This window comes from Tenrec ecaudatus, chromosome 13, assembly GCF_050624435.1.
Source record: "Tenrec ecaudatus isolate mTenEca1 chromosome 13, mTenEca1.hap1, whole genome shotgun sequence".
In the NCBI taxonomy this organism is placed as follows: Eukaryota; Metazoa; Chordata; class Mammalia; order Afrosoricida; family Tenrecidae; genus Tenrec; species Tenrec ecaudatus.
This window is the reverse complement of record NC_134542.1, coordinates 25,187,392-25,214,637: the sequence shown is the minus strand read 5'-3', so window position 1 is coordinate 25,214,637 and position 27,246 is coordinate 25,187,392. Positions and strand designations below refer to the sequence as shown.

The 27,246-nt window shown below is 40.1% G+C and overlaps 1 protein-coding gene across 1 annotated transcript in view; it reads left to right on the top strand.

Annotated features, from left to right (window-relative positions):
• SPAG16 (sperm associated antigen 16) overlaps positions 1 to 27,246 on the top strand; it is a 1,005,436-nt gene that overhangs the window by 459,438 nt on the left and 518,752 nt on the right. The window contains exon 11 of the mRNA XM_075529250.1: positions 9,888 to 10,031. Coding sequence (XP_075385365.1) covers positions 9,888 to 10,031 — 144 coding nt within the window. The remainder of the gene's footprint in view (positions 1 to 9,887; positions 10,032 to 27,246) is intronic.

Below are 27,246 nucleotides of genomic sequence, written 5' to 3'. Positions count from 1 at the left end.
AGAAGAAGAAGAAGAAGAAGAAGATGTGTTCATTCGATGCTTTTAAAGTAGCTCATTATTCCAGCATCTTCGTTTTGTTGTTCAGGGGCCCTCGGCTCAGTTCCCACTCACGGTGAGTCTGTACACAACAGAATAACAACTGCCTGCACTGCGCCATCTTCACAGTTGTTTTTAGTTTCAGCCTATTGGGGAGGTCAGTGTGTCAATCCATCTTGTTCAGGAACTTCCTCTTTTTCACTGCCCCTCCCCTTTGCCAAGCATGATGTCCTTCTCCAGGGACTGGTCTCTCCTGACAATGAACCCAAAGTACATGAAATGAAGGCTCACCTACTTGCCTCTAGGAAGCGTTCTGGCTCTCTTTCTTCCAATAGATCTGTTTGTTCTTCTGACAAGCCATGTTATTTCCAGTGTTCTTTTCCAGCACCCTAATTCAAATGCATTGATTCTTCTTTGGCCTTTCTCATTTATTCAATATCACGTATCTTTATCTCTGTAAAATGTAAACACTGAACAAATTCAAATCATAATATTAGATACATTCTTCATTCTTTCCTAATATCTTGCCAAATGAATGCTATTGAATTATTCATTATTTAAATGTGACATTTTGTTTGTTTGCATTATAATATAATCTAGCTGTGTGGAAGCAAAGTTTATTTGTATACAAGAAAGAGGGAAGAAGAGAAAAGGGGATTTAGTATTTTCACTTTCTTATGCAGGTAGGAGCAAACATCAAAGAGAAACTCTTTGGAAACCAGCTTCTGAGGCACTATAAAAGCAGCCAGGGAGGTGAGATCTATAGGAATCAGAGATCTGAATAGTTAGTGGGGATTTGTTGTGATTTTCTTGGAGACGGTGTTCATGAATTTGGGAGGGAATGCTACAGGAAGTGATCCTCATTAAGGCCACTGGTTACATGTTTTGTTGTTGTTACATGTCATCGAGTCCGTTTCAAGCCATAGGGACCCGGTGCACAGCAGAACAAAGCACTACCCAGTCCTGCACCCTCCTCACAATTGTGTCTGTACTTGAGCCCGTTATTGCAGCCACTATGTCAGTCCATCTCACTGAGGACCTACTACTTTTTTGCTGCCCCTCTACTTTACCAAGCATGATGTCTTTCTCCAAGACCTGATCGCTCCTGCAAACGTGTCCAAAGTATGTAAGAGGAACTCTCACCATCCGTGCCTCTAAGGAGCCCCCTGGCCTTACTTCTTACAACACAGACTTGTTTGTCCTTTTGGAAGCCCATGGTATTTTCAGTATTCAACAGCACCGCAATGCAAAAGTGTTGATCCCTCTTCAGTCTTCCTTATTCAATATCCAATGTTTATATGCACCTGAGGCTATTGAAAATAACCATGGCTGTGTCGGGCACATTAGTCCTGAAAGTACCATCTTTATTTTTCAAGACTCTAAAGAGGTTTTGTGCAGCAGATTTACCCAATGCAATGCACCTTTTGATCTCTTGGCTGCTGCTTCCAAGAGCATTGAACGTGGATCCAAGCAAGATAAAATATCTGATAATGCTTTCTCATTTTTCATGATGTTATCTATCATCAGTCCATTTGTGAGAATGCTGGTTTCCTTTACTTTGTGTTGCAGTTCATATTGAGGGCTGCAATCCTTGGATTTCATCAGCAAGTGTCTCAAGTCTTTCTCACTTCCAGCAAGCAAGGTTGTGTATTTGCATGTTGCTCATAAGCTTTCCTGCAATCCAGCTGTTGTGCTCTGGCTGGTTCTCCATATAATCCAGATTCTCTATTTTTTCACTTAGCAGACAGATTGCATAAGTATGGTGAGAGGAAGCGACAACACTCAACTTTTCTGATTTTAAACCAGGTAGTATTCCCACGTATGTTTGCATAATTGCCTTTTGATCCACGTATGAGTTTCACGTGAGCTGATGAAGTGTTCTGGAATTTCCATTCTTCTCCGGGCTAAACATAATTTGTCATAATACACAGTTTAATTCCTTGGCCTAATCAATAAAACACATTTTCCTTTTGTTCTTTTGTTCTCTGCTTTGAGCTAAGATCCCTATGGCATCAGCAACGATATAATTTGTTCCATTTCCTCTTTTGGGTGTGGCCTCAATCTCCGATAGCTCCCTATCAGTGTTATCATCGCTTATTGGAATGCATATATGTCTATCCCAGCGGTTTAAATAAATGGTGGTGCAAGACCAGGCAGGATTTGAAAAGCACCCTGTGACCTTAGGAAAAGAGTACCTCTTTCTAGTCATCCGCTTCTCCCATGCGCTTTAACTAGTCCTCAACGAAGAGCAAGTTTCAGTCGCTTCTAATGGCCACACTGACATTTTCTTCCAGTCGTGACCTTTTAATGACCTTTGGCCTTCTTCATGGATGGTGTTCTTTATTTCTCCCACAACGAATCAAGTCTTCTCTCATAAATGTTCAATGCATCAAATCTGTCTCTTTTATGTTCTCAAAATTCAAGTGGGACAGACTCATGGTCCTATTTTGGCTCTTGTGGGCTTGTTTTAATTTTCTTCAGCTTGATCCTGAACTGAGGGTCTGTCTCACAGTCAGTCTCTGTCCTGGTTTTAGCTGCTGACAGTGAGCTTCTCCATGGTCTCTTTCCACAGATGTTGTCACGTTGATTTCTGTGTATTCCATCAGGGGAAGCCTATGTGTACAGTCACTTTTTGTGTAGCCGAGAAGCTATTTGCTGTGAACAAGTCTTTCATTTTGCAGATTTTCTGACCACAATCATTGGCGGCACGCTTTAATTTCTTCATCACTGACTGTTTTGGTGGTTGCCTGAAGTTGACTAATAGCTGCACCGATTAGAATCCGGTGAAGACGGATAGATACTATCCTTCACAGCAGCATGGTGGTTCTTGATGGATTTAGGAAGTTCTTTTCTGACATTTGTGAGGATGGCGCAGGACTGCGCAGGGTTTCCTGTTGTCGTGCGTCAAACCTCTATGAGTTGGAAATTAAGGACTCAATGGCACCTATCAACACACTCACTAGGAGATCCGGCGTGATCCAGCCTTAGCCTTTCTCTTACTCCCCTTCCCCCCACAACACATTTCTCTGTGCTTGCTCTCTTCAGTCCCCCAGCCTCGCCCCTGTTTGTGGACTACAGCAGTGACTCCACCTCAGTCATAGCAGGTACCCACGCCTCACCATCTGCCCACAGGCTATCCCAAAGCTCCTTTCCTTTTGCCATGCCAGTCTCCGATAAGATACCAGGTCTTCAGTGAAGACTCTTCTGCTCCTCTCTGACATCGTTTTTCCGGTTCTTGCCATTGACACTGTTTTATGTTTGCTTCATACTGAGCTAGTTTACTCACTTGTTGTTGTTGTTAACTGTCTCTACCAATTCAGACATAAGCCCCTTGAAAGAGATGCCCCCGTCCATTTCTCACACCACACAGTAAGGAAACAATGGGGGTGGAGGGAAGCTGCACCTTTGAATGCTTTCTAAATCCGGAGGCACATCCAGATACAAGATGTAATCATTAGCTGAGCAACAGTCAGGTAACACATATATATATATTTGGACTTTACCAGCTGGATAAAAGCATACGCGACGTGCGAGTTTGTGCTTTTAAAAATAAGCAGATGAGTGGTCTCCTAATATCCTTGGAGCACACATTTTGATATTGATTTATTTTCAACCCACTGTGCATCTTCTGTGTTGGAAATAATTAGCACCTACGAACTAAAGTGAAGGAAACATTGCACAATCCGGAATAACCTGAAGTGAAGACAGGGCATCTAATTAGTCTTCTTGTGACAGTCTTCATATTTTTAGATGAGCATTCTTCTCTTTTGAAAAGAAGTCTACCAGCCATGTTTATGTCACTGACTCTACTGGTAACTAATAGGGTTCACCACACACCTACACTTTTTCCTCCAAAATATTCTTGTGTAACATCACCACTGGAAAGAACAGTTTCAATTAGAGAGAAGAGCTTTTGAAGTATAGAGCCATGTGGTCTATTATAAAGAATATGTTCTATTATAAAAGAGGGAAAATCTGTGCTAGAACATAATGTTTTACATAACATGAGTGATATATTGTTTAACACACAGTTATGGCTATTTCATTGGGCATGACTTGATTAAGAAGAAGGACTAACGTTCACCTACAATACCTTTTTCTTTTTTTAAAAAATCTTTACAAACTTCTCCTGTACTATTTTCATCCTAGTCACAAGCTAATTAACTTGGGAAGGAGGTGACAGCGTCTTTGTCTTTGAATCTTGTAATTATAATTAATGGTAAGTTAAAGGGAAGTCAAAAGCTTATATTCAAAGTTTAAAGTAAAATGACTCTGTGGCACTTAGGGCAAGTGCCAGGGAAGAATTAAGTAAGAGCTTATTATTTTTATCATTTAGAATTTCTGAAATGGTATCTTCAAGATTTTTCATCATTCCACTGAGTCTGAATCATCGTGCTGACAACTGGTTGTACTTTGTTTCGTTTCATTGTTACCAAGGGACAGAACTGAGAAAGAATCGTTCTGCCTCTGTGTCAGTCAGCACGCTAAGGGTCTAACAGGGACTTCTCTCGCGGTCAGGGTTGCAAGCGCGAAGCATAGGGTCCTGGTAAATATCTACACACTGTTCACGCTTTACTTCAGTGCATGCCTGACGACAATATCCTGAAAGAAACACCTAAAGCTTCCATATGTTCACTGGTGTATTATTTGGGGGAGCTATATTTTTGTCATACATCAGATAAAGCAGCAAAATCTATTATGGCTAGAAGTAACCATCATTTTTATATCAATAATTTTAAGTAGTAGACTTTTTATTTATTGGGAGGTCGTCTTTTGCCTCATATGGCTTTCCAGCCACTTTGTAACTCTCACCAAACGACTAGGTGGGGACCATGCGGATTGGGTGTGGGAACTCTCACATGGGCATTAGTCAATTTTGAAGCAAAATGAGGTAAGATGTCTATTCTCATATCTATGTCCTTTAGGAGACATATGTGGACTATTGGAGTTAATGACGTGAAGTGTTAATTTATAAAGGAGCAAAACAATTTTCAATAATAATAATAGATCAGGCTTATGTGTTTTATAAGAACTTTGCATACATCAACTAGGCTATCCTCACAATACAATATATCAGTCTTATTACTACCCATTTTTTTTAGAAATGAGGAAACTGAAACTGAGCAACTATTCAAAGAAATCAGCTTTCAGGTTGTAGGCCAGGATTCAAAACTAAGCAATCTAGCCCCAGGGAACCCCATCTGTCATTATGAAGATCGGCTTCACCGAGTTTTTATATTACATGTCTAATACTTGTATAAGCAGTTTACATGTATTAGCCTATTTAATTCTGAAAACAAAACAATGTTACTACATTTTGCTGTTTTTTTTTTCATATGAGAAATCTGAGTAAAAGCTGATGGAGTGAAATATCAAAAACCAAAAACAACAAAAGAAAACTAGGTAGTAAACACTGGAGCAAGAATTCAAACTCACATCACCCTCCAGAGAGGGCCTTCTTGGCCAGTCCACATCCTGCAAGAAGTTTAGACAAAGGTTTAACATGCAATGGCCTTTCTAGCTGCGTTTATAAATTGAGTTTATTGAAACTTAGTCTTGCACACTAAGTTATGTTGTCTCTGCTATGTAAATATATTTACATATGACTGTTTTTCATGTTACAACAATGAAAGTGATTAGCGGTGAAAGACACTGTATAGCCTGCAAGCCTCAACTTTTACCACCTGGCCCATTACAAGGAAAATTTAACAACCCCCCCCCCCACCCCCTGTTTCAGATTCCAAGTGCCCGATGCTCAGTTTTCTTTGATTTGTCCTTCTATTACCCAAACTACGGAAAATAACATGTTACAATCACCATAGAATTTCACTAGAAAGTGACAAAACAATGATCCGTTCTTTACAAACTATAAAATGCATCTTCCCTCATCTCCACGACAGAAATAAGACAGCGTTCTGTCTGGCTCTTGCTCTCATTGCCATCCAGAGAGAAGAAAAGGACATTGTCACTCTGAGCTTGCTCCAGTCCGAGGCTTGCAATCTGAAGGAAAGCTATGGAAGTTTATGTCCTGGCTCTGCCTACACTCAGCAATTCTGTAAACTCCATTGGTCCCACTTCTCCATTTGAAAAAAGATGTATAAATCATAGTATGCTTAATTCAAAGGGCATTTTGATCTTTAATTGAGTTCGTGCATGCTATTTTGGAATCAGTGGCTAGCTCCTAGAAAGTGTTCACTCTTGTTATTGTTCTTTAATTTCTTCAAAAGACTGACTCAGAAATAAGTAGAATGATTCAAGGGGAGACCTGGGTATAATGGGAAGTAGCCTATTAAAACTCTACAAAGTAAGATGACCAGCCATTATTGAATACTCGTCTCCATGTATTATTTATATGGCATGCAATGAAACAGACGAATCTGAAATCAGGGTCTTTGAAGAATAATGCAAGGCACATACTATTAACACAAGAGAACAAGATAAAGTTCACAAGAGCATCACGTGGAACCGCAGCAATGAAGCACCACAGGAAGACTGTACCGGAAGTGCCACTCACCTCGCCTCCTTGCAGCACCACAGGAAGATTGTACCGGAAGTGCCACTCACCTTGCCTCCTTGCAGCACCACAGGAAGATTGTACCGGAAGTGCCACTCACCTCGCCTCCTTGCAGCACCACAGGAAGATTGTATCGGAAGTGCCACTCACCTCGCCTCCTTGCAGCACCACAGGAAGATTGTACCGGAAGTGCCACTCACCTCGCCTCCCTTCAGCACCAGCGTAGCGTAGTTGTACAGTACGCTGTTCTAATGCTGTTGAGACAGTGATTCCAAGTGTAATCCAGCTTTGAAATACCCGCTGACCATACCACCAGGTTTTTGTTTTTTGACTCCGAGTTTAACCCCCAATAAATGCCTTAAATATTTCCTGGGGATAATAATGATTATGCCCAGTTTCTATAGTGAGAGGTACTGGTGTTTCTAAAACGCACATATAAACAATAAACAACAAAATATTGACACTAAGGACATTGTAGCTAGGGTTACAAGCTTGAATGCCAGAATGTCTGAGACGCAGAGTTGGCCTTCAGCCTTTACCATGTGGAGTTTTTATAATTTGCATCACATCTCAGATCCTGTTAGCATAGTCATCAAATTAGACAAATGAAACTAGAGCACCAGCATCAGTCGGGCCATCACATGTTTGACCAACCTTTATTGAATAGTTTTGATACATCAGTCACTTTTTATATGATGAGGCTAAAGCTATGAACAAAACAGAAGCAGACTCCTAATCTATCAGGGTTCCTACTTCACCTTTGAGACTGCAGCACCAAGTCTGGCACATATTAAGTATTAAAACGTTAGCTATCATGACCATTGACTAACGATGGTGATAGTCATTATATCTGGGGACATATTTCTGGTTTATGGCCCTTAACCTACGGTATGTTCCCATTCATAAACACACCCCATACCAATCGATCTGAACTAGAACCAATTGATCTGAACTAGAACTAGAACACCCCATACTAATTGATCTGCCACTCTTGATTAGGTATTTTTGTCATTAAAACCCAGTCTCTGATGATGTGCTTATTCAGTGAATAACTCCATGAAAGGTCTTTATCAAGGCATGAATCTCAAAGTCTTTAATTGCATCCCAAATATTCTGGACACACTTCTGCTCATGGATGAAGTGAAATATATTTTTGAAGAAAATAATCTCGGTATCTGATTGAAATGTGTCAGGAATGATTCAAGGGGGGGGGGATCGATGCATAGATGAGGGAGATAGAGGAAGAAGCAGTGTTATAAAAGGCCTGTTGGGAAAGGGACAAACGTGTCTTCGTAGGAGGAGCAGGTAACAGAGAGCAGACCAAGTGGCAGGTCGTGTGCAGGAGGCCCCAACGCAGAAGAGATGAGTGGGGCGCAGAATAATACTTTGAAAATGGATTCTCCACCAATGGTTGTGGTTTGTTTATTTATTTTCCTTAACTTCTACAAATTGCTCCCCTCACAAAAGTCGTTTTGGAAAGTTATCTTTCAAAGTGTGTAAAGACATCAATGATTTTACTTATCTTCACTTAAAGAGGGTAATTTGTCATCCAGTCAAGTGTGCGTGCGTCTGCCAGGAAAGCTGAACACCAGCATACATCATACTCCGTGGCTTCAAGGATTTGGTTAGCCTTCTTGTGTGTGTTTGAATATAGAATTCATTTTAATCTGACATTTCTTACCTCTCATCCTATTTTTCTTCTAATTAAGTTCTATAAATGTATCCTCTACCCAGTGTGAACTGTAATAAATTCCTTTCCTGAATTGGCCTTCTGAAAGTCACAAGCCAACATTGTGATGAATTGTAGAAATGAATAATTTCCCTTCCACTGAGTTTATTCTGAGCAGCAATGGTGCTGCAGAAAATGAAACACTGTCTTGCGAGCTGGAATGCCCTGCTCATAGTTTTAGGTAGCTTTGGAGCCAACTGTTCCCAGTACTATCCCCAGCACATTCCCTATGGCTGCTATGCAAGGAAATGCTATTTTTTAGTGCAAAATGTTAGTATTAATGGAAAGTGCCAACAGTGAGGGAAAAATCTCTCATGTAAACCCTAGAGTTATCCATATTGGCACAGATTGGGACAATGGAAGTTCTTACTACAGAAGGAAGACAAGCAAACTCCTACTCATAGCGACCCTAGAGGACAGGATAGACCTGCCTTTGTGAGTTACGAGAATGGAGCTCTTTATGGGAGTAGGAAGTGCTGTGTTTCTCCTATGCAGTGGCTGATGGTTTCGAACTTCAGGCCTTGCAGTTAGTAGGCCAGCATGTAACCACTATGTGACCATAGCTCCTGCAGAAGAAAGCAGAAGCTGTGCAAAAACGAATAGTGATTTCCATGTCCTTCGTCCTATGTCATTGCTTGTTTAACTTCAACGAAAAGGCAAGCAAATGTAATTTGTCCTTGAGTTAAGGTGGACAAGTAAAAAACTGAACAATTTGTTATTAATATTTTGGTTATTTTCATAGGTACTTAACATTGGAGATATGTGTTCCTATTGCATTTAAGGCATCAAAGTAACGCTATATAAATAAGTTTAAAATATTGCCATTAATAAAATGCCAGACATTAACCTCACAGATACCTGATGTTATAATAGTTGGTTCCAATATTTAAATAGCCAAAATGATCATAGTCCGGTTCAAACAATAGTGCTTAGTGTTGATCACTAGTTTTACCTACTTCTTTAACATTTGCATCTATATGCCTTTATTGAGTGAGAATTGCCTCCTGTATCCTGAATTCATTACTGTAATTGTGTGCTGTGAATTGACTGAAGACAATGTAAGTGATATATTAACACAGCATCTGATTCCTTACTTTGTGTATATAGTGGGCGATGGAGTCAATGCTTTATTTGTGGTATTTACTATAGGACTCTGATAATGTGGTTGTGACTTATATCCCTTTTCTGAACAGTGCCTGGTCTAAGGCATCTTTTAGTCTGAAAAGTATTGTCACTCTTGACATTCATTTTTGACAACATGCACAGGGACATGGTCCCTATGTCCTAACAGACATAACTCTTCTTCCCTAAAGTATTTTCTTCAAACCAGAATGAGCTGGACAGGAGCAATCCTGAGGTCGACAGGAGCATTTCACAAATGAAGGCAGAGAGATAGAGTGTGGTTAATTAGATTGATGGAGGTCAGAGTTCCAGCTCTAGACAGGATGTTGAGCCTGGTGCCTCTGATTTCTGGCCAGCACTTGGTGAACTGTGCCGCTTTACTAAAGGGACATATGTAACTCACTTCCATTTCATTTATTCATACTGTGCAGATATTTGCTGTCCCGCCACCATAACCCTCTCATCTCCTTCTGTTTACCTGTACAGCATTGCCATGCACCCACAGAAAGAAATCCTGGTCTCCTGTGGTGAGGACCGCCTCTGGAAGCTGGTGGGTCTCCCAGAAGGCAGCGTACTTGTCACAGGATTAGGACACACCGATTGGCTTTCAGATTGCTGCTTCCATCCCAGGTCAGTACACACATCTCCCTGGACCGCTTAGGCCCCCCTTCCCCACCCCCTCCCGGAAAGCTTCTGTTTCCTGGCTTCCTCTCAGTCAGCTTGGACGAAGCTTGCCCCCCTGCAGCATCACACCCTTCGCTGCATCTCAAAGCATGTAGATAAATGCTCCTTTGGTTTTTCATTATATTGACTTAAGAGTGATTGCTTTTGATATTTGGTACATGTAAAACTTAGTCCACATGCTGATGCACTGAACAAGAGTAATAAGCTTCCTGGGACAAGCCTTATTAATGCTCCTTGTGCTCACAAACCCTGGCAAGGCACACGGATTTCTAGTCAATAATGCATGCCAGGGTTTACTTTGCCTGTTAATCGTGCAGATTTTTCTTTAGGAATTAAGTGATCTTCCAAAAAAGGATTAGAACAATGATTAATATCATTTTTAAAAAACATTCAGTGACACCCTAGATATTAAAAAAGAGGAATGCAAGGCTGAACGCATTCGGCCCTGTAACTTTCCGAAGTTCCTGAATATTTGTACCCAAAAGGCCAAGTGCACAGAGGAAGAAGGTTGGTCAACACACTGGGACAGGTTCTGGTGGGCAGAAAGCTCCACCCACAATTCCTTCTGCCTGCCTGAGTTCATCATCGTGTTTCACATTTGGACTCATTGTGGGACCTGCCTCTTCCTGATACTCTCTGTCCGAATCACTTTTGGGGCCCCGTCATTCTTGTGCAATTTCTAAGCTGTTCTTTTGGAAGACAAAAATGTCCTCCCTTACTGACTCCTAGTGCACAGAACAAATGCCTCTTTTGAAAATTCAGATCTTAGAAGTTACGGAACAAGCCCCAAGATAATAAAACTCATTTCTGAGGTTTGCACTAAGTTGGTAGGATTTCCCATCCGCCTTAGCAAGACCAAGATAATGCTCTGTTATGTCAATTTAATCATACCAGGTCGATGAGGCAATGAAGCCTCTCTTTTACTCCCCGTAGAAGGTGGGGCCACTAGCAGGTTCCTACTCCATGTCCAAAGTGCTCAGCCAGCAGCCACCCACTCTAATCACCTTTCCTCAACCTGTTACTATAACTGCCTGTCATGGGTGAGCTCAGTAACCACCCCATAACCAACCACAGGCCTTGAATGCAGTAGGGTATAGGAATAAAGCTTCTTTTGGACCTTGGCATCATTCAAACCTAAGTTTTAATCTTAAGACTACCGCATCGTAGCATACGACCTTTGGCTCTCAGTGTTCTCATCTATAAAATGAAGGCAAGAAAAAATTCACATAGCAAGCCTGCCATAAAATATACTACTATAAACATTGATTTTCTTGTATTTTCCTCCATCACCCTTTAAAAATCTTGGTTTTGATAATCTCCCTTACTTGTATAAGAAGATGCAAAACTGATACCTAATAATTTAAAGAGTTAATATAGTAGGAAACTTCTTGCATGTTTTGAAACATAACCACTAATAATTTTACAAAATGATATTTAGAAAAGTGCGACCTTAAATATTTAGTTCTGCTATGTTATGTTTTTCTTTTAGTTATTACACATCTATCTTAGGAAATTTTGATGACTTGTATATCTTATATATTCTCACCAATCTTTTCAGTGATTGAACACTTTAAAATATTCTAGCAAATATCAAATTTCCATTTCAGCTGCCCCCACAACTAGGAAGCCAGCAATATAATTTTCCTAGGTTGATTTATAATTGAAAAAATTAAATTAAAAACTTCCTGTTTCTTTGAATTAGTGTTATTATTTATTCTGGTCGGCCTTTAACCACCATATCAGAACATCAGTCACCACTCTCCTATCACCACTGCCATCCAGCCAATTCTGGCTCCTCGTGGATGACACAGGTTTACAAGACTGTACACCTTTACGGGAATAGACAGCAGTGATTCCAAAAATTAAACACAATGTGCTGAGCAGAAGGAATTGTCGGTGGAGCTTTCTGTCAACCAGAACCTGTGTACCCATGGGTCTATTCCATCCTTCTCCTGTACAGTGACTAGTGCGTTTAAACTCTTGAACTTGAGCTTATCAGTTCAACTCTGACTCAACAGTACCTGACAGACTCGTTGGACTTAAACTACTGACCTTGAGGTTATCAATTCAACCCTTACTGATCCACAAGATCCTTCCAGCACATTCTGATGCTACAAAGAACCATATTCTTATATGTGAATGTCCATAGCACATTCATTTATATACATAAATATTTAAAAATATTTCCTACATTTTTATTATGAGAATAAACTATCGACTTAGCTTCATTTTTGCCAAAAACCCTCCCTTTTAATTTATATTTGTGCCTTATCTTTGGTTTAAATGCCAATGAAATTAATGTAAAAAATACTGGGAAATTTTTCAGTTAAAGAGAAAAGAAAAGTAAGTTTTCTTTTCATTTGAAATATTTTCAGTTCTTCACGGAGTCAAATGATCTTTAGTACAACATATCTGAAGTGAGCACATGAACATGGTTGATTTCCTCCCTGGCATGTTGGTAACCAGAGCGATGTCACACTCTCACCTCTTAGGAACAAAAGCCCATCCTGCAGAGAACGCACAGAAGTACAGCCTATCACTTAGGTAGCTGCAGGGCATGCTAGTCAGATTTCAATAATGCCCTGTTACTATGGCACCAGGAGAGTCAGAGTTTTTCTCATTAGTGTTTGTCCAGCACACAGTCCTTTAAATAGATCTTCTGTTTTTCCATTCAATTACTAAAATTAAAATGAGGTGAGTTACATCATTATTAACTGATCATATGCATTTACACTTAATAGGTGTTATGGCAGAATTGTAGTGAAATGCCATTGTGATATTATATTTATTTACTTCTTTACAGCATAGAATAAAAATAAAGAGGAGCAATGCATTTAACCACAAGGGATTTTATGTTGGAAACCTGAAATAAAAAATATTCTATTTGAAAATTAATTTTAAAAGGATTGTTAGAAACAACAGTAATACCAATTTTTTTCAGTTAGAGATCCATTTTGAAAGTTTTTTTTTCAGATATCAAGTGTTTGATAATGGTTCATCTGTGTAAATGTAGGTTGCTGATAATGTAGGTATCTTATAAAGGTCAAATGTTATTGAAAATAATTCATAATTAAACATATTTTACCTCTCTCTATCTAACCACAAGATCAGTGGTTCAAACCCACCGGCCGCTCAGCAGAAGAAAAATGCAGCTGTTTGCTCCCAGAAAGATTCACAAAGCTTCAGAAGCCTTCTGTAGGCTGGCTATGATCCACTAACTGCAGGGACTCTGGTGTTTTTGTTTTGTTTTGTGTATTGGTGTGATATGTCCTTCACTTCTAATTTACAAATCAAACACAAAACAAATTGAATTCAGATAATATACATTGATCTTCACTCAACACATTGAGGCATAATCTTTCTCAGATACAAAGTATAAAAACAGGCTAATTTATCCTCTTGCGGGAATTTGAGGGTGGACATAATATTTACTGATATGCACCTACCTCACTTGTGCTCATCACATAAGGGAAACTAATTAGAACATTTAAAAATTGTCATTTTAACTTTTGTAGCTCTTAGCTGAGTTTTCTTTTGCAACATTGAGTTGAACATGGGAGCACTTTTACTACGCTGTCATCGCCCAGAGTTCACCGGGGTGTCAGTCCTATTTAGCATGACTGCGCTGAATCTTGACTTCAGCAAAATTTTGTTTGTATGTGATATCAGTGATATTGTACTATAATTTGCACATTCTGTTGGGTCGCTTTCTCTAGAATGAATACAAATACGGATCTCTTCCAAGTCAGTTGTTCATATAGCTGTCTTCCAGATTTCTTGAAATAGACAAACGGGTGCTTCCAATGCTTCATTAGCTTGTTGAAACATTCAATTCGTACTCCATCATTTCCTGGAGCTTCGGTTTTAGCTAATTCTTCCAGTACAGCTTGATCTTCGTCCTTTAGTGTCTTTGGTTCTTGATCATACACGAATCTTGAAATGGTGGAATGTCGACGAGTTCTCTTTGGTACAGTGACTCGGTATGTTCTTTCTGCATCAGTGTTTTACCCATGGCATCTTTCAGGATTGCACCTTGAGGATTAGTTGTTTTCCGTAGTTCTTTCCACTTAAGATATGCTAAGCATGCTTTCTTTTGAGGGTTTGGACTCCAGGTCTTTGTACATTTCATTATAATATTTGGTTTTGTCTTCTCAAGATGCCCTTTTTTATTTCATCATTTCTTCCATTTGCTTAAATACTTTATGATTAAGGGCAGATTTCAATTCTGAAATGGTGTGTAAAGTGGTGCCCGCTGCCACCCATGTTGAACTTTTCTTTCTTTCCCGTTGAATGAATGACCTCTGCCTTCTTCATGACTTAGCTTCTTGAGGACATATCGCAGCTCATCAGATCTTCGGCCATTAATGTTCAGTGCATCAGATCTGTTCTTGGAAAGTGCTCAAAATTCAGGTGAAACAGGCTCAAGGTCCTATTTTGGCCCTTGTGGAGTTCTGTTCCTTTTCTTCAACTTCAACCTGACCTTACAAAAGAACAATTGTTTTCCCCTCTTTTATCCATATTTAATTCTTAGGTAGGTATCCGTTCACATTTAGCTAATATGTTAAGATCTTGCCTGCTTAGCCTGTGCATTTTTTCGCAAAACCATATTATTAGGAGTTAAAAGAGATATCATATTATTCCATAGTTCAATCACATCAACCAGAATTATACAATTGCTACCACAATCAGTGTCAAACATTATTTCCATTCTTGAATTCCTTGACATCAGCTCCCACCACTTTACTCTCCTGAAACCATTGTTTTACTTGCTCTTTCTATAGGTTCATCAATCCTGGGTTTTATGTACTGAAAAAAAAGAAAACCATGTAACAAAACTTCAACAGGGCCACACTCAATGACAAAACACTCCCAATATGAGCAAATAAAAAAACACAGAAAATATTCAAATCTGGATCAGGCCTAATAGGCGCCAGAGGATATCAACTGGCAAGGTTTGAAGCATTCAAGTCAGGTCATTCATTTCGATCATCTGTAGTCATCTCTCCAAGGATTACCAACTGTTTGGTAACCAGTTTCCTCCCATCCCTCCATTGTGGATAAAGGGAAATCAGCAGAGACTTACTTCCTCTGTAGATCCCACATGTCTCTTGGACTCCCACTGTCATCCATAGTCTGCAAAACAGATTCTCAAAATTTAGGTGCTGGTACTCTTCCTTCCTTCAGCTTTAGATGATGTGATTTACAACCCTTCAGTCACTGCTGTTGGGGTGCTTCTTCCATATGGACTTATTGATGGTGTCTTTTCCACAGCCAGCCCCTTCACCCATTTTTCTGTTGTCCATCCCCTATGTAGGAGGGTATATGTAGATCCTTGTAACTGATTATAAGCACAACATATTATTATGCTCAAGCAGTATTTGCACTTATAAAGCATGGAACATATAAGTGGTCAAACAATGAGAAATTTGCATGATGAACTACAGGAGTAGGTATTTATTGACAGTTGCACTAACATGGTTGGCTACTTCTGAGATCCATAAAAAGACACAACATTTACATATGTCGTTAACCCCCTGTGCTGGAATTGCCTAGAGGGATGGACCAGCTGGATCTGTCAAGGGAAGGCAGACTTTCAATGCCTTGGGGTTAGAAGGGTCCAAACAGGAAGGGATGCTCACAAGAAACGGGCCAAATGGAGCGCATTAAAACCATATATGGAAGCATGTAGGTGAAACGAGCTAACATCAAACAAGCAAGGGTACACCAGTGTGTCTAAGCTCTCACCTGCCTATGGTAGCCGAGTTACTTCTCCAGGTGATGTTTATTATCGATGAACACTACATTGTTTTCTCTGTTGTACGAATGAATTATTTGATTAAAATATTCTCAACGGTGACATTTTTGGACATATTTATAACTCAAAAACTAAAAGGCATGTGGAAAACCTTTTAAAGCATTTTACAAATATTACATCTTAAAAAAGCGATTCTAAATAACTTCATACATACAAATGATGATTACCATCGTCTTTTTAAAAAAAACAGTTTTAGAGTCAGTTTTGTTGGTATGAAGCTTTCAAATGGAAAGTTTCTGTGAAGCACATGTACATGAATGATAAGGACAATGGTTTAATCACTGCTTGGCCTGCTGTTATTACATGTTGACCACTAGATGGTGATCTTACACTGGTAAGGTAAAGCACCTTTGGCATTTACTAGGTTACCTGTTGTTGAGTAGATTGTGATTCATAGCAACCTTATAGGGCAACGTTTACAAAAGTAGCTTGCTAAATCTTTCTCCCATAGAGTGGCTGGTGTATTCGAACCAAGAATCTATAGTTAGTAGATGAGAGCTACCAGGGATACGTATTCATTATGATGAATTTACTGTTGAACATGGGTCATCAGTTACTAAAAATGATGAGTGAGTGAGTAGTGCATGGACCGTGTGCATGAACCATCTGTGCGCGGTTCACAAAGCTGAGAGCACACTGCTGAGGCATAGCGAATATCCGCATCTCTGTGTGAGGTCGAGATTGCACTAACCTGTGAACTCCAAGTTCCAGGTTGCCTATTTTAGAATCCTACCTACTAATCACTCATGAGACTCCTGTCATTTTTCTCACGTGGGAAATGGGAATAATACCACCAGGATTGGGAAAGCTGAATGCTATTAACATATACAGACCCACACTATTATTAAAAAGATTATGTTAACTGTTTTTGTTTGTTTCTTTATTTTCAATAGGAATTTTGAGAACTTAAGAACTGGGTAACTGAAAAATTGTTGAACATCTGAGAGCTGTAGGCACAGGGAAAGGCTTGGGAATGGTAAACCACGACAGTGTTTGTGTTACACTAGGTTCAGGTGAAAGACTCTTCTCACACCATGAATCAGTAATTGTTAATGTTATGTTTCAAGTTAAACAGGAAAAAAGTTATAAACTGAAAAGTCTTGTCACTGGGTGCTGTGGCGGGGATTCTGACTCTGACCTGTACCGTGGAGTCACGGTGACTCCTGGCATAGATATAATTGAATGCAGCTGGCACATAGGGTCTCCTACGATGGGATCTCTAGGCGGGCGGACAAATGGTCAGGGCTTTCATCTGGGAAGACGGTGGTTTTGAAACTGCACATTTGATGCAGTGCCCCACCCTGCTGCGTATCTATTGCTACTTCGCCTTTGATACAAGAAACTGTTTTCCTTAAAAGTGTACCATAACTAGTAGCATTTGTTGAACTGAAGAGAGAACAAGTTCCGCCTACCTGTTTTTTTTTTCAATAATTATTTTGTTTTGAAAAGAACAACAGCAGAATTACTCTTTAAACTAGTAATTTGTCATGTTTTAAATGAATTTAATGCATATAGCACTTTATGATCTTTGCTAACCACAGATATGTTTTATTAATACTGTTCCATTTAGACTAGCTCTAGGTGACCCAAACAGACAAAACAATACATAGTCATCTTCAGCAGAGTACTGACAGATCAATAAAACACATGCTGCCCTCAATAATGCATTAGGTGTCTTTACTTAAGCAGGGAATGCTCAGATACAGTAACAGAATTTTGAATGTACAGCCAGTGTCCAAGTCTCTGTGGTTGGAGCTGCTTTCGGCACTCTTACCCCCTCCCTCACTCCCTCCATGTGACCACAACTTATTATATGAAACAGCATGTATCTCCCCTCACATCTCTATAAAATGAAAGCCTTTGAGATTAGTGTCTTTAAACAATTTCACAGTGCTGCGGTTTCTCCTGAGTTCACTGCCTGAGGCAGAAATAGAAGAGACAGCATCCTGTTAAACATATCTTTTACCCTTATGAGCTGATTTATGAATTGTGAATAAACAATGTTCTTCACAATCTCTGCATACTCCTCTATGCAGTGCCTGAAACCATAGCAATAAAACACCATGACAAGTATACAATTTAATGAAAAATTAAAATAAAATAAAAACAGAAGCACGGGGAAACCAGTTTATCATCTTAGGGTTCGGTGCCCTGATACTTCCTCCACTGCACTGGTAGATGCGTTTGTAATCTGCAGTGCTTAGTCGAACAGAATAACCCGTTAAATACTAATATTGTAACACATTACCTTTGGAGTTTTCTTTATGGAGGCTCTGTTCTTACTTCGTGACTGTTGTCTGAAGAGGATAAACACCCACAACACTTGTCTTTTATAGTTGTTGTATTTTCTTTCACTTGGCTTTTAAATAATCCTTCTTTTAATCCTGGTGGAGTTTTCTCTCCCCTACCAATGATTCTAATGCATGATCATCATAAAGATAATGATGTGTTTAAAAATTCCATAGTTCCATGGTTCCATGAAAATGCATTTTCTCTGTAAAACCAACCTTTAAAGAATCATTTCTACCCTCATACATATTTGAAGGAGTTTAACAGTTAGCCTTTAAACATTTGGTAAAAGATACAATGAGGTCAATGACATTAGCCAGTCTTCTATAGAAAAAAAAATTGATTACAGCTCAGAAACCTGTGAAAAAATGGTAAAGTGGGCCCAGCTAGGCAAAATGAGAGTTCCAGAGGAGAACGAGAAAACGGCCAGCAGAATAGTTGAATAAATATGAACTAAAACTTCCCAAATATTACAAAGATCATCAGTGTATTCCTCCATGGATCTCAATCATAGATTATAAGTAGAATAACTGAAAGGAGCACTTCAGCTAGACGCGTCATTTTCAAACTCTCAAAGTCAAATACAAAAAAACCATAATGACATTGACATTAATAATTCATCAGCTGCAAGAGATCGTCATTGAGAGTGACAGCTGACTCAGCATCAAAAACCATGGCGTCTAGAAGAGAGCGGGATGGCGCTCTGCAGTGCTGAAAGATCAGTCAACTAATCATTCTTTAACCAGCAAAAATCTTTTCAAAAATGAAGAACTTATGATGATCATAGATACATGAAAAGTAAGGTATTCATCACTATAAGGTGTGTTCTGCAAGAAACACGAAAAGATGAATGTGAAGATACTCAACAGTGGCTCGACTCCTCATTAAGATAAAGGTAAATATGTAGCTAAATATGAGAGAACCCAAAATGCAGTTTGATGTGACTAATTTCTGCATTAGAGCTAAAAATAACTACATAAATCCATACTTACAGAACAGTAGTGCTGAGCCTACCGTGTGCAAAGGTAAACTTTGTGGGATGGTAACTGCTTTGTTGTTATGTACTGCGGGCGCTGACTTTTCGCCATCCTTCCACAACCCGTATGTTCAGCAACTAGTCCAAGAAGCGGGACTTCCTGAAACAGACAGCTTAAGCAGGATAGAAGAAAGAGACACTCTCAAAACATTTTATTTCTACTCGGGTCCTTGGTATCAGCTCCTCATTTTTTCTCCTCCCTCCTCCACCCTCCCTCCCTCACAAACACTTGGTAATTTATAAATTATTATTATTTGTCTATGTCTTACACTGGCCGATGGCCTCTTTCACCCACTTTTCTGTTGTCCATCCCCCAGGGAGGGGCTATATATAGACAATTGTGATCAGTTCCTCCTTTATCTCCCACCTTCCCTTTACCCTTCTGGTATCTCTACTCTCACTACTGGTCCTGAGGGGTCCCTGTGATGATTTGTACAAGCCCCCAATAAAATGATTTATATAAAAAGGAAAATAAACCAAAAAAGTCACTATTCAACCATTTCAAGAGGTTTGATATGAGCAAGAACCAATGGTACTGAAGAAGCGCAAGCTGCATCGATAGCATCAGTCTCAAACAAGGTTCCAGGGATTGATTAAATTAAATTGAACTGTTTTAACAGGTTGATGAAGCAGTAGAAGCATTCACTCATTTATGCCAGGAATTTTGGAAGACAGCTACTTGGCCAACTAAGTGGAAGAGAGGCATATTTGTACTCATTCCAAAGAAAGGTGACCTAACATCACACTCAAAGTCCAGAACAATGCCATCGATATCATAAGCCAGTAACATTGTGGTGAAGGTGATACAACCATGGTGGCCACAGTACAATGACCAAAAGTTGCAAGAGGTTCAAGCCAGCTTTAGAAAAGGACATTTCACAGGGGATAAACTACTCATGCTGGAATGGATGCATGCATGCATTGTGATAAGAGCTGTATGAACCCCAATAAAATGATTTTAACAAAAAGAAAGAACCTTGCTATTTTGAATTTTAAAATAATAATAAGAAGGAAGAGACATTAACAACCTGTAATAGGCAGATGACAAAATTTGCTGCTGAAGGCAAAGAGGACTTGAAGCATTTAATGAGGATCAAAGACTCTACCCTTCAACTCAATGCAAAAAAAAAAGCCAAAGTCTTTACAAATCTACCAATAGACAACACCGTAGTAAATGAAGAAAAGATTGAAGTGGTCATGGATTTCATTTTGCTTGGATCCACAGTCAGTGCTCATGGAAGCAGCAGTTGAGAAAGTAAATGGCATATTGCATTGGATGAATCTGTGTTATGAGACATCTTTACAATGTTGAAGTGCAACAGAGTCACTTTGAGGACTAAGGTGAATCTGACAAGTCGTGTTTTCTAAATACCTCACCCACATGTGGAAGTCTGACACTGAATAAGAAAGGCAAAGAAGAACGGATGCTTTGGAATCATAGTGTTGGTGAAGAGTATCAAACATACCATGGACTGCCAGAAGAGCAATCACATCTCTCTTGGACAAAGTTCCGTCAGTGTGCTCATTAGGAGCAAGCATGGTGAAACTTTGTTTCACATCCTTTGGACATGTAATCAGAAGAGAGCAGTCCCTGGGAAAGGACATCATGCTCGCTACAGTAGAAAAGCAGGGAAACAGAGGATGAAGCCCAGGAGAGGGATTGACAAAGTGACTGGAGAAATGAGTTCAAACATAATGTTGCACACAGGCTTGCTATGAGTCAGAGTGGGCTTCACACTAACAACAACAATTGCATGAAGGCAGGTGAGAAATGGAACTTTAGAGGAACAACATTTGCATACCACTGGAATTAAATTAATCTGAATGACATTGTATTACTTAAATGTACATTGTATCCCCCTTGACAGCTATTAAGAAAATAACTCATAAAACATACTAAAAGAAGCAAGGGGATTAAAAGAGTAGAATATAAAATACCCAAGAAGAAACATTTTAACATGTACAACTAATATATTAAACTCTTCCAACATATATAGAAGATACTCTTCTGCAAAAGGAAACAGAGGAAAGAGCTAGGAAGCAAAACTATGGCTAGAGGCATAAGCATAGGTGTGTACATCTGTAAATACATTAATTCATAAAAATAGAGGTATTGGCCTATGTACATACATTTATATGGCAATACACTGAGGTACTGGATGAACTTTGGGCCTCTGCTCAAGTCGTCCCTCAATGCAACAATATTTTGTCCCAACAACCTGATATTCTGTGATACTCACACTCCTGGCACAATCGCTAAAGACAAAGCAGGTGCATAAGCAAATGTGGTGAAGAAAGCGGATGGTGTCCAGCTATCAAAAGATATAGCAGCCAGGGTCTTAAAGACTTGACGATAAACAAGTGGCCATCTAGCAAAGAAGCAATAAGCCCACATGGGGAAAGCACACCAGCCTGTGCAATCCTGAGGTGTCAATGGGATCTCCTAAGAGGCTTCAGTAGACCCCAAAAAAACAAACAACAGAAAAAAACTTATTTTTGAGAATCAGGGTGGTTGGAACAGAGAACCAGAACTCATCTGTAGAGTACCCCCTTCCAGAGGGGATATCCCCTCACAGAAGGGTCACAAGGAGGGAATGAGTCATCCAGGGGGCAGAATAGCACTGATGAAACACACAATATTCCTCTGATTCTTGAGGCTTCCTCACCCCTCACTGTCATGATCCCAGTCCTGCCGTTCACTGCAGGCTAGACCAGAGCATATGCACAGGTACAGAAAAAGATAAGAGCTGAAGACACCCAGAATCAAGGAATAGGAATGGGAGTATTGATACCAGGATGATAGCGGGAAGGTGGGAAGAAGAGGGGAGGAAGGGGGAACCCGATCACAATGATTGATAAAGAACTCCCCTCCCCCATGCAAACACACAAACAGGGGAACGAACAACAGAAGTAATGGGGGAAGGAAGACAGCGGCTGGTGTAAGATATGAAAATAATAATAATTTATAATTTATCAAGAGGTCACGAGGGTGGGGGGGGCAGGGAGGACAAAAATGAGAACTGCTATCAAGGGCTCCATAGAAAGTAAGTGTTTAGAAAATGATGGTGGCTTGTGTGCTCACGTCCCCGATATGATCGCTGAAGACAAAGCAGGGGCATAAACAAATGTGGTGAAGAAAACTGATGGTGCCAAGCTATCAAAAGATATAATCTGTGGTCTTAAAGGCTTGAAGGTAAGCAAGCAGCAATCTAGCTTGGAAGCAACAAAGCCCACATGGAAGAAGCACCCCAGCCTGTGTGATCACAAGATGTCAAAGGGATAAAGGTATCAGGCATCAAAGAACAAAAAAAAATCACATCATTGTAAATGAGGGGGAGTGTGAAGTGGGGACCCATATCCATCTGTAGGCAACTGCACATCCTCTTACAGAAGGGTCCCAAGGAGGAGATGAGCCAGTCAGGGTGCAGTGTAGCAACCATGAAACATACAACTTTCCTCTAGTTCCTAAATGCTTCCCCTGCCCCCCCTGCCCCCCCCAGTATCATGATCCCAATTCTACCTTACAAATCTGGCTAGACCAGAGGATGTACACTGGTACAGATAGTAACTGGAAACACAGGGAATCCAGATGGATGATCCCTTCAGGACCATTGGTGAGAGTGACGATACTGAGAGTGGAAGGAGGGTGGGGTAGAAAGGGGGAACCAATTACAGGGAATCTACATAAAACCTCCTCCCTGGGGGACGCACAACAGAAAAGTGGGTGAAGGGATACGTCGGACAGTGTAAGATGTGACAACATAATAATTTATAAATTACCAAGGGTTCATGATGGAGGGGGAAGCGGAGAGGGAAGGGGAAAAATGAGGAACTGATGTCAGGAGCTTAAGTGGAGAGCAAATGTTTTGAGAATGATGAGGGTAACGGATGTACAAGCATGCTTTATACAACTGATGTATGTGTGTATTGTGATGTGTTATATGAGTCGCCAATAAAATGAGTAAAAAAGAAAGAAAATGATGATGGCAACGCATGTACTAAAATGCTTGAAATAACTGATGTATGGGTTGTTATAAGAGACAATAAATGAAGAAATAGGAAAGAAAATACCGTCTCACATACACAGAGACCATGCATATTTTTCAGTGCTTTCACTGAGTGGCGTTTGTTTCCCTCTATCCTATCCTCACAAAATTCTCCATGTTCCAGCGTAGCACACTGCCTTCATTTTAGGGTTTCTGTTTATAACTCATGACTATTTCCTCTTATTTCAAACAGTTTGATTGTTTTGAAATATTTGGAAACATGATCAAGATTTTTTAAATGCCGCTTATTTCTTTGTTAGTATTTAGAGTTCTATGAGAGGTATCTTCTCTATTCTTTAGAATGTTTCTCTTCTTTTGAGCTGGAGTCATTTTAGTCTCTGATGTAGAGGGAGAAGAAGTAATGCAATTGGAAACTGATCTTGGTTTCTACTAAGGTGCTTGCTCCTTCCAGAAATGCTTCTGAGTTTTGGAAATGTCATGGTTCTGTAGTTTCTGCTCTGAGTGCAGATTGGCTTGTGAGCTCGGTAGCACTGTAAGCTCTTTACTCCCATCTAGCAGCACTCACTTGAGAAAGCTGCTCCTTGCTGGCATGGCCTTCTATCTATGGTACAGGGTATCCCTTTACATTTCTTTCCCCTCTGTTATTAAAAAATCACTAGTGGGGTTTTTCCAGATTAACTTCTGGGTATCATGCTGCAGTTCTTTCCTAAGACAGATAATTCCAGAAAGGGACCATTGTGCATTTTACCCCAACCAGTTGGTCCACAGTATAATGAATATTTTCATGTATGTATATATGTATATATGTGTGTGTATATATATATATATATATATATATATATATATATATATATATATATATGCTATAATGAATGAAGGGGGAAGTGCAGAGTGGAGACTCAAGGCCCATTTGTCGGCCACTGGAGATCCCTCATAGAGGGGTTTAGGAGAGAAGATGGGTCAGTCAGGGTGCGATGTAGTACCGATGAAGAACACAGCTTTCCCCCAGGTCCTGGATGCTTCCTCCCCCCAACTACCATGATCCAAATTCTACCTTGCAGGACTGGATAGGGCAGAGGTTGTACACTGGTGCATATGGGAGCTGGAGGCACAGGGAATCCAGGGTGGATGGTGCCTTCAGGACCAGAGGTGTGAGGGCGATGTTGGGAGAGTGGAGGGTGAGTGGGTTGGAAAGGGGGAACTGATTACAAGGATCCACATGTGACCTCCTCCCTGGGAGATGGACAGCAGAGAAGGGGAGGGAGACTCCGGATAGGGAAAGATATGACAAAATAAAAATCTATAAATTATCAAGGGATCGTGAGGGAGGGGGAGTGGGGAGGGAGGGGGAAAAAAAGAGGACCTGATGCAAAGGGCTTAAGTGGAGAGCAAATGCTTTGAAAATGATTAGGGCAAAGAATGTACGGAGGTGCTTTATATAATTGATGTATGTATATGTATGGATTGTGATGAGTTGTATGAGCCCTTAATAAAATGTAAAAAACAAAACAAAAAAACCCCAAGTTTTTCAGCACACTTTTTATGCAAGTTTTGTGGTAAAATTAGGTGCCTCGGCTGATATTCGGGTCAGCTTATACTTGAGTATATACAGTAATTAGCAGACATTTCTCAAAATCTTAGTCATCTGATGACCAGTTCCTTAGTTTCCGGGCTTATGACAAGTTTCCCCTGATCCATGTTCCTTGTTTTCATATTTTCCTGGTCATTTTTATGAACTCAGGCTGGGGGAAGTTAGAACTCTGGGTTCATATCACCTTCTTATTGAGAAGTTCATATTTATTTTTAATAAATGATTGAAATTGACCTTTAAGGTCAGTTTCATTCTCCAGTTTGATATAAGCAAATTTTGCCCTAAGACTATTTCTGTAGGCAAGAAGTTTCTCAGGTCAAGTAGATACTGTCAAAATAATGACTCCCGGAAATGTTAAATGTCACGAGGAACTAACATTTTGCCTCTAGTTAAACCAAGAATCATTCAACTGTATCTAAGCTGTAAAGAAACATCAGCTTGTATGACCTAACCTTGCTGATTGATGGCCTGATTACATTACGGAGAAAACCTTGGCAAGTTACTGCAGGTTTTAGAAAATGCTGTTGCCACACAAATATCAGCAAGCCCGACACTTCTCTACTTGGAAAGGCATTATAATATACTTGGCAAAAGTGGGCAGAGGGTGGAGGCGCTAATTGAGAGAAACTTTGAGCACGCAAGTCAGCACAGCACAATAAATGGGTCATCTACATCTTGTTTGGATGCTAGACTCCAATATCAGCAGGGTCACACTTGGCTGACAGGTTTCAGTGGAGTGACACAGTTTACACACAAATGAAGATGGTTGGTTCCAAAGCACCCAGCAGAGCCACCTAAGATTGGTCGGATGACCTACTTCTGTAGAAAGTACCATGAAGGCTAATCGGGAGCACTTCTGCTTTGTAAGCCTTGGGTCTCTTGCACTAGGAATTGGCTTGATGGCAAGAGATTTTGCTTCAGGGATTTTGTTTTTGTTTTTTCTCCTTTTTGTTCCGTGTACAGCCTAGGAAGACCTGGTGGTCTGCTTCCAGGGGCTTGCCAATGACAACTCTATGGATGATCACAGACAGGTTTTGCTACAGTGATGAAAGATGAGCGCCCCAGAGTATAAGCCCTTCCAAATGCGAATTATTGCAGCCAGGATTCTGAGCGTAACAGTGATTGTAACTATGGCATGGAACCAGAACCAGGCAATGTTGTATTCTGTCTTATATTAATCCCCAGATACAACTGAGCACACATCCCGGGAACACAGCTTCGCGTTTTCAGGTTATGGGTTTGCTATCTTAAATCTAGAGTGTTCTGGAATAAAAGTTCACCAGGTTTATGTCTAGGGACCTTGGTAGCACAAATGGTTACTTGTGCTGCTAACTGAAAGATTAGTCCATCACAGCCACCAGCCACTCCACAGGAGAATGAAGAGGCGTCTACTCCCATGAAGAGTTAGCTGGGGAAACCCAGAGGGGTAGTTCCACGGACGCCTCTGAGTCAGAATGAGAGGGCTTGGCTTTTTGAGGCGGTCATGTCTAGTGATCCCTTCTATCACCAGGATAACGTTGACCTGTTTAAAATATTACAAAGCAAAACTGTCACTTTGAGGGCGAAAGTGTACTTCTTTCAAGCAATGGTTTTTTCAACTGCCTCGTACACTTGTTAAGTCTAGATGGCGAATAAGGAAGACCAAAGAAGAATTAATGTCTTTGCATTTTGATGAAGAAAATTGAATATACATGGACTGCCAAACGTGCAATTTATTTGTCTTAAACACAAAAACAAATAACAGCAACAAAACAAGACAACCATTTGAACGTGTTCTCAGGAGAAAACAGTCCATAGAGAAAGATATCTATTAGTACCCCATCACTTCCGGAAGCTTTGTGTTTTCTCTACTGCCTGGTGGTGTAGTGGTGACTTGCTGGGCTGCTGGCCTCATGGTTGGGAGTTCGACATCACCAAGAGGTCCGTGGGAGAAAGAATAACTTTTCTACTATCATAAACAGGTACAGTCTTGGGAACCCAGGATGGGCCAACTCAATATGAATCAGCATTGACTCAATGCAGTGATTTTTGCTTTTGGTTTTCAAGGATAGCTTGGATTTCTTCCTTCAAGACCCTCAATTCTTAGCCACAGCTACCTCTTGAAATAGTAGCATATCTTGTGATTATTTTGTACAACGTCACTGTGTATCCTTTTCATATTCTTTGATGCTTCCTGTATCGTGTTACATTGCACTGAGGATGCAATTTTCCTTTAGGCTTGATCATACTACACTACATTTGAGAGCAATTTTCAGAGTCACTTTTTACCTTCATTTTTGTCTTTTCTTTTTTTCTTGTCTTTTAAATGACCTTTTGCTTTCTTTATGTATGATGTTCTAGATGCCATCCATGGCATGTTTGGGCTTTAGTCATAAGGATTCCATGCATCCAATTTGGTATTTGCATTGTAATATCAAAAGTGC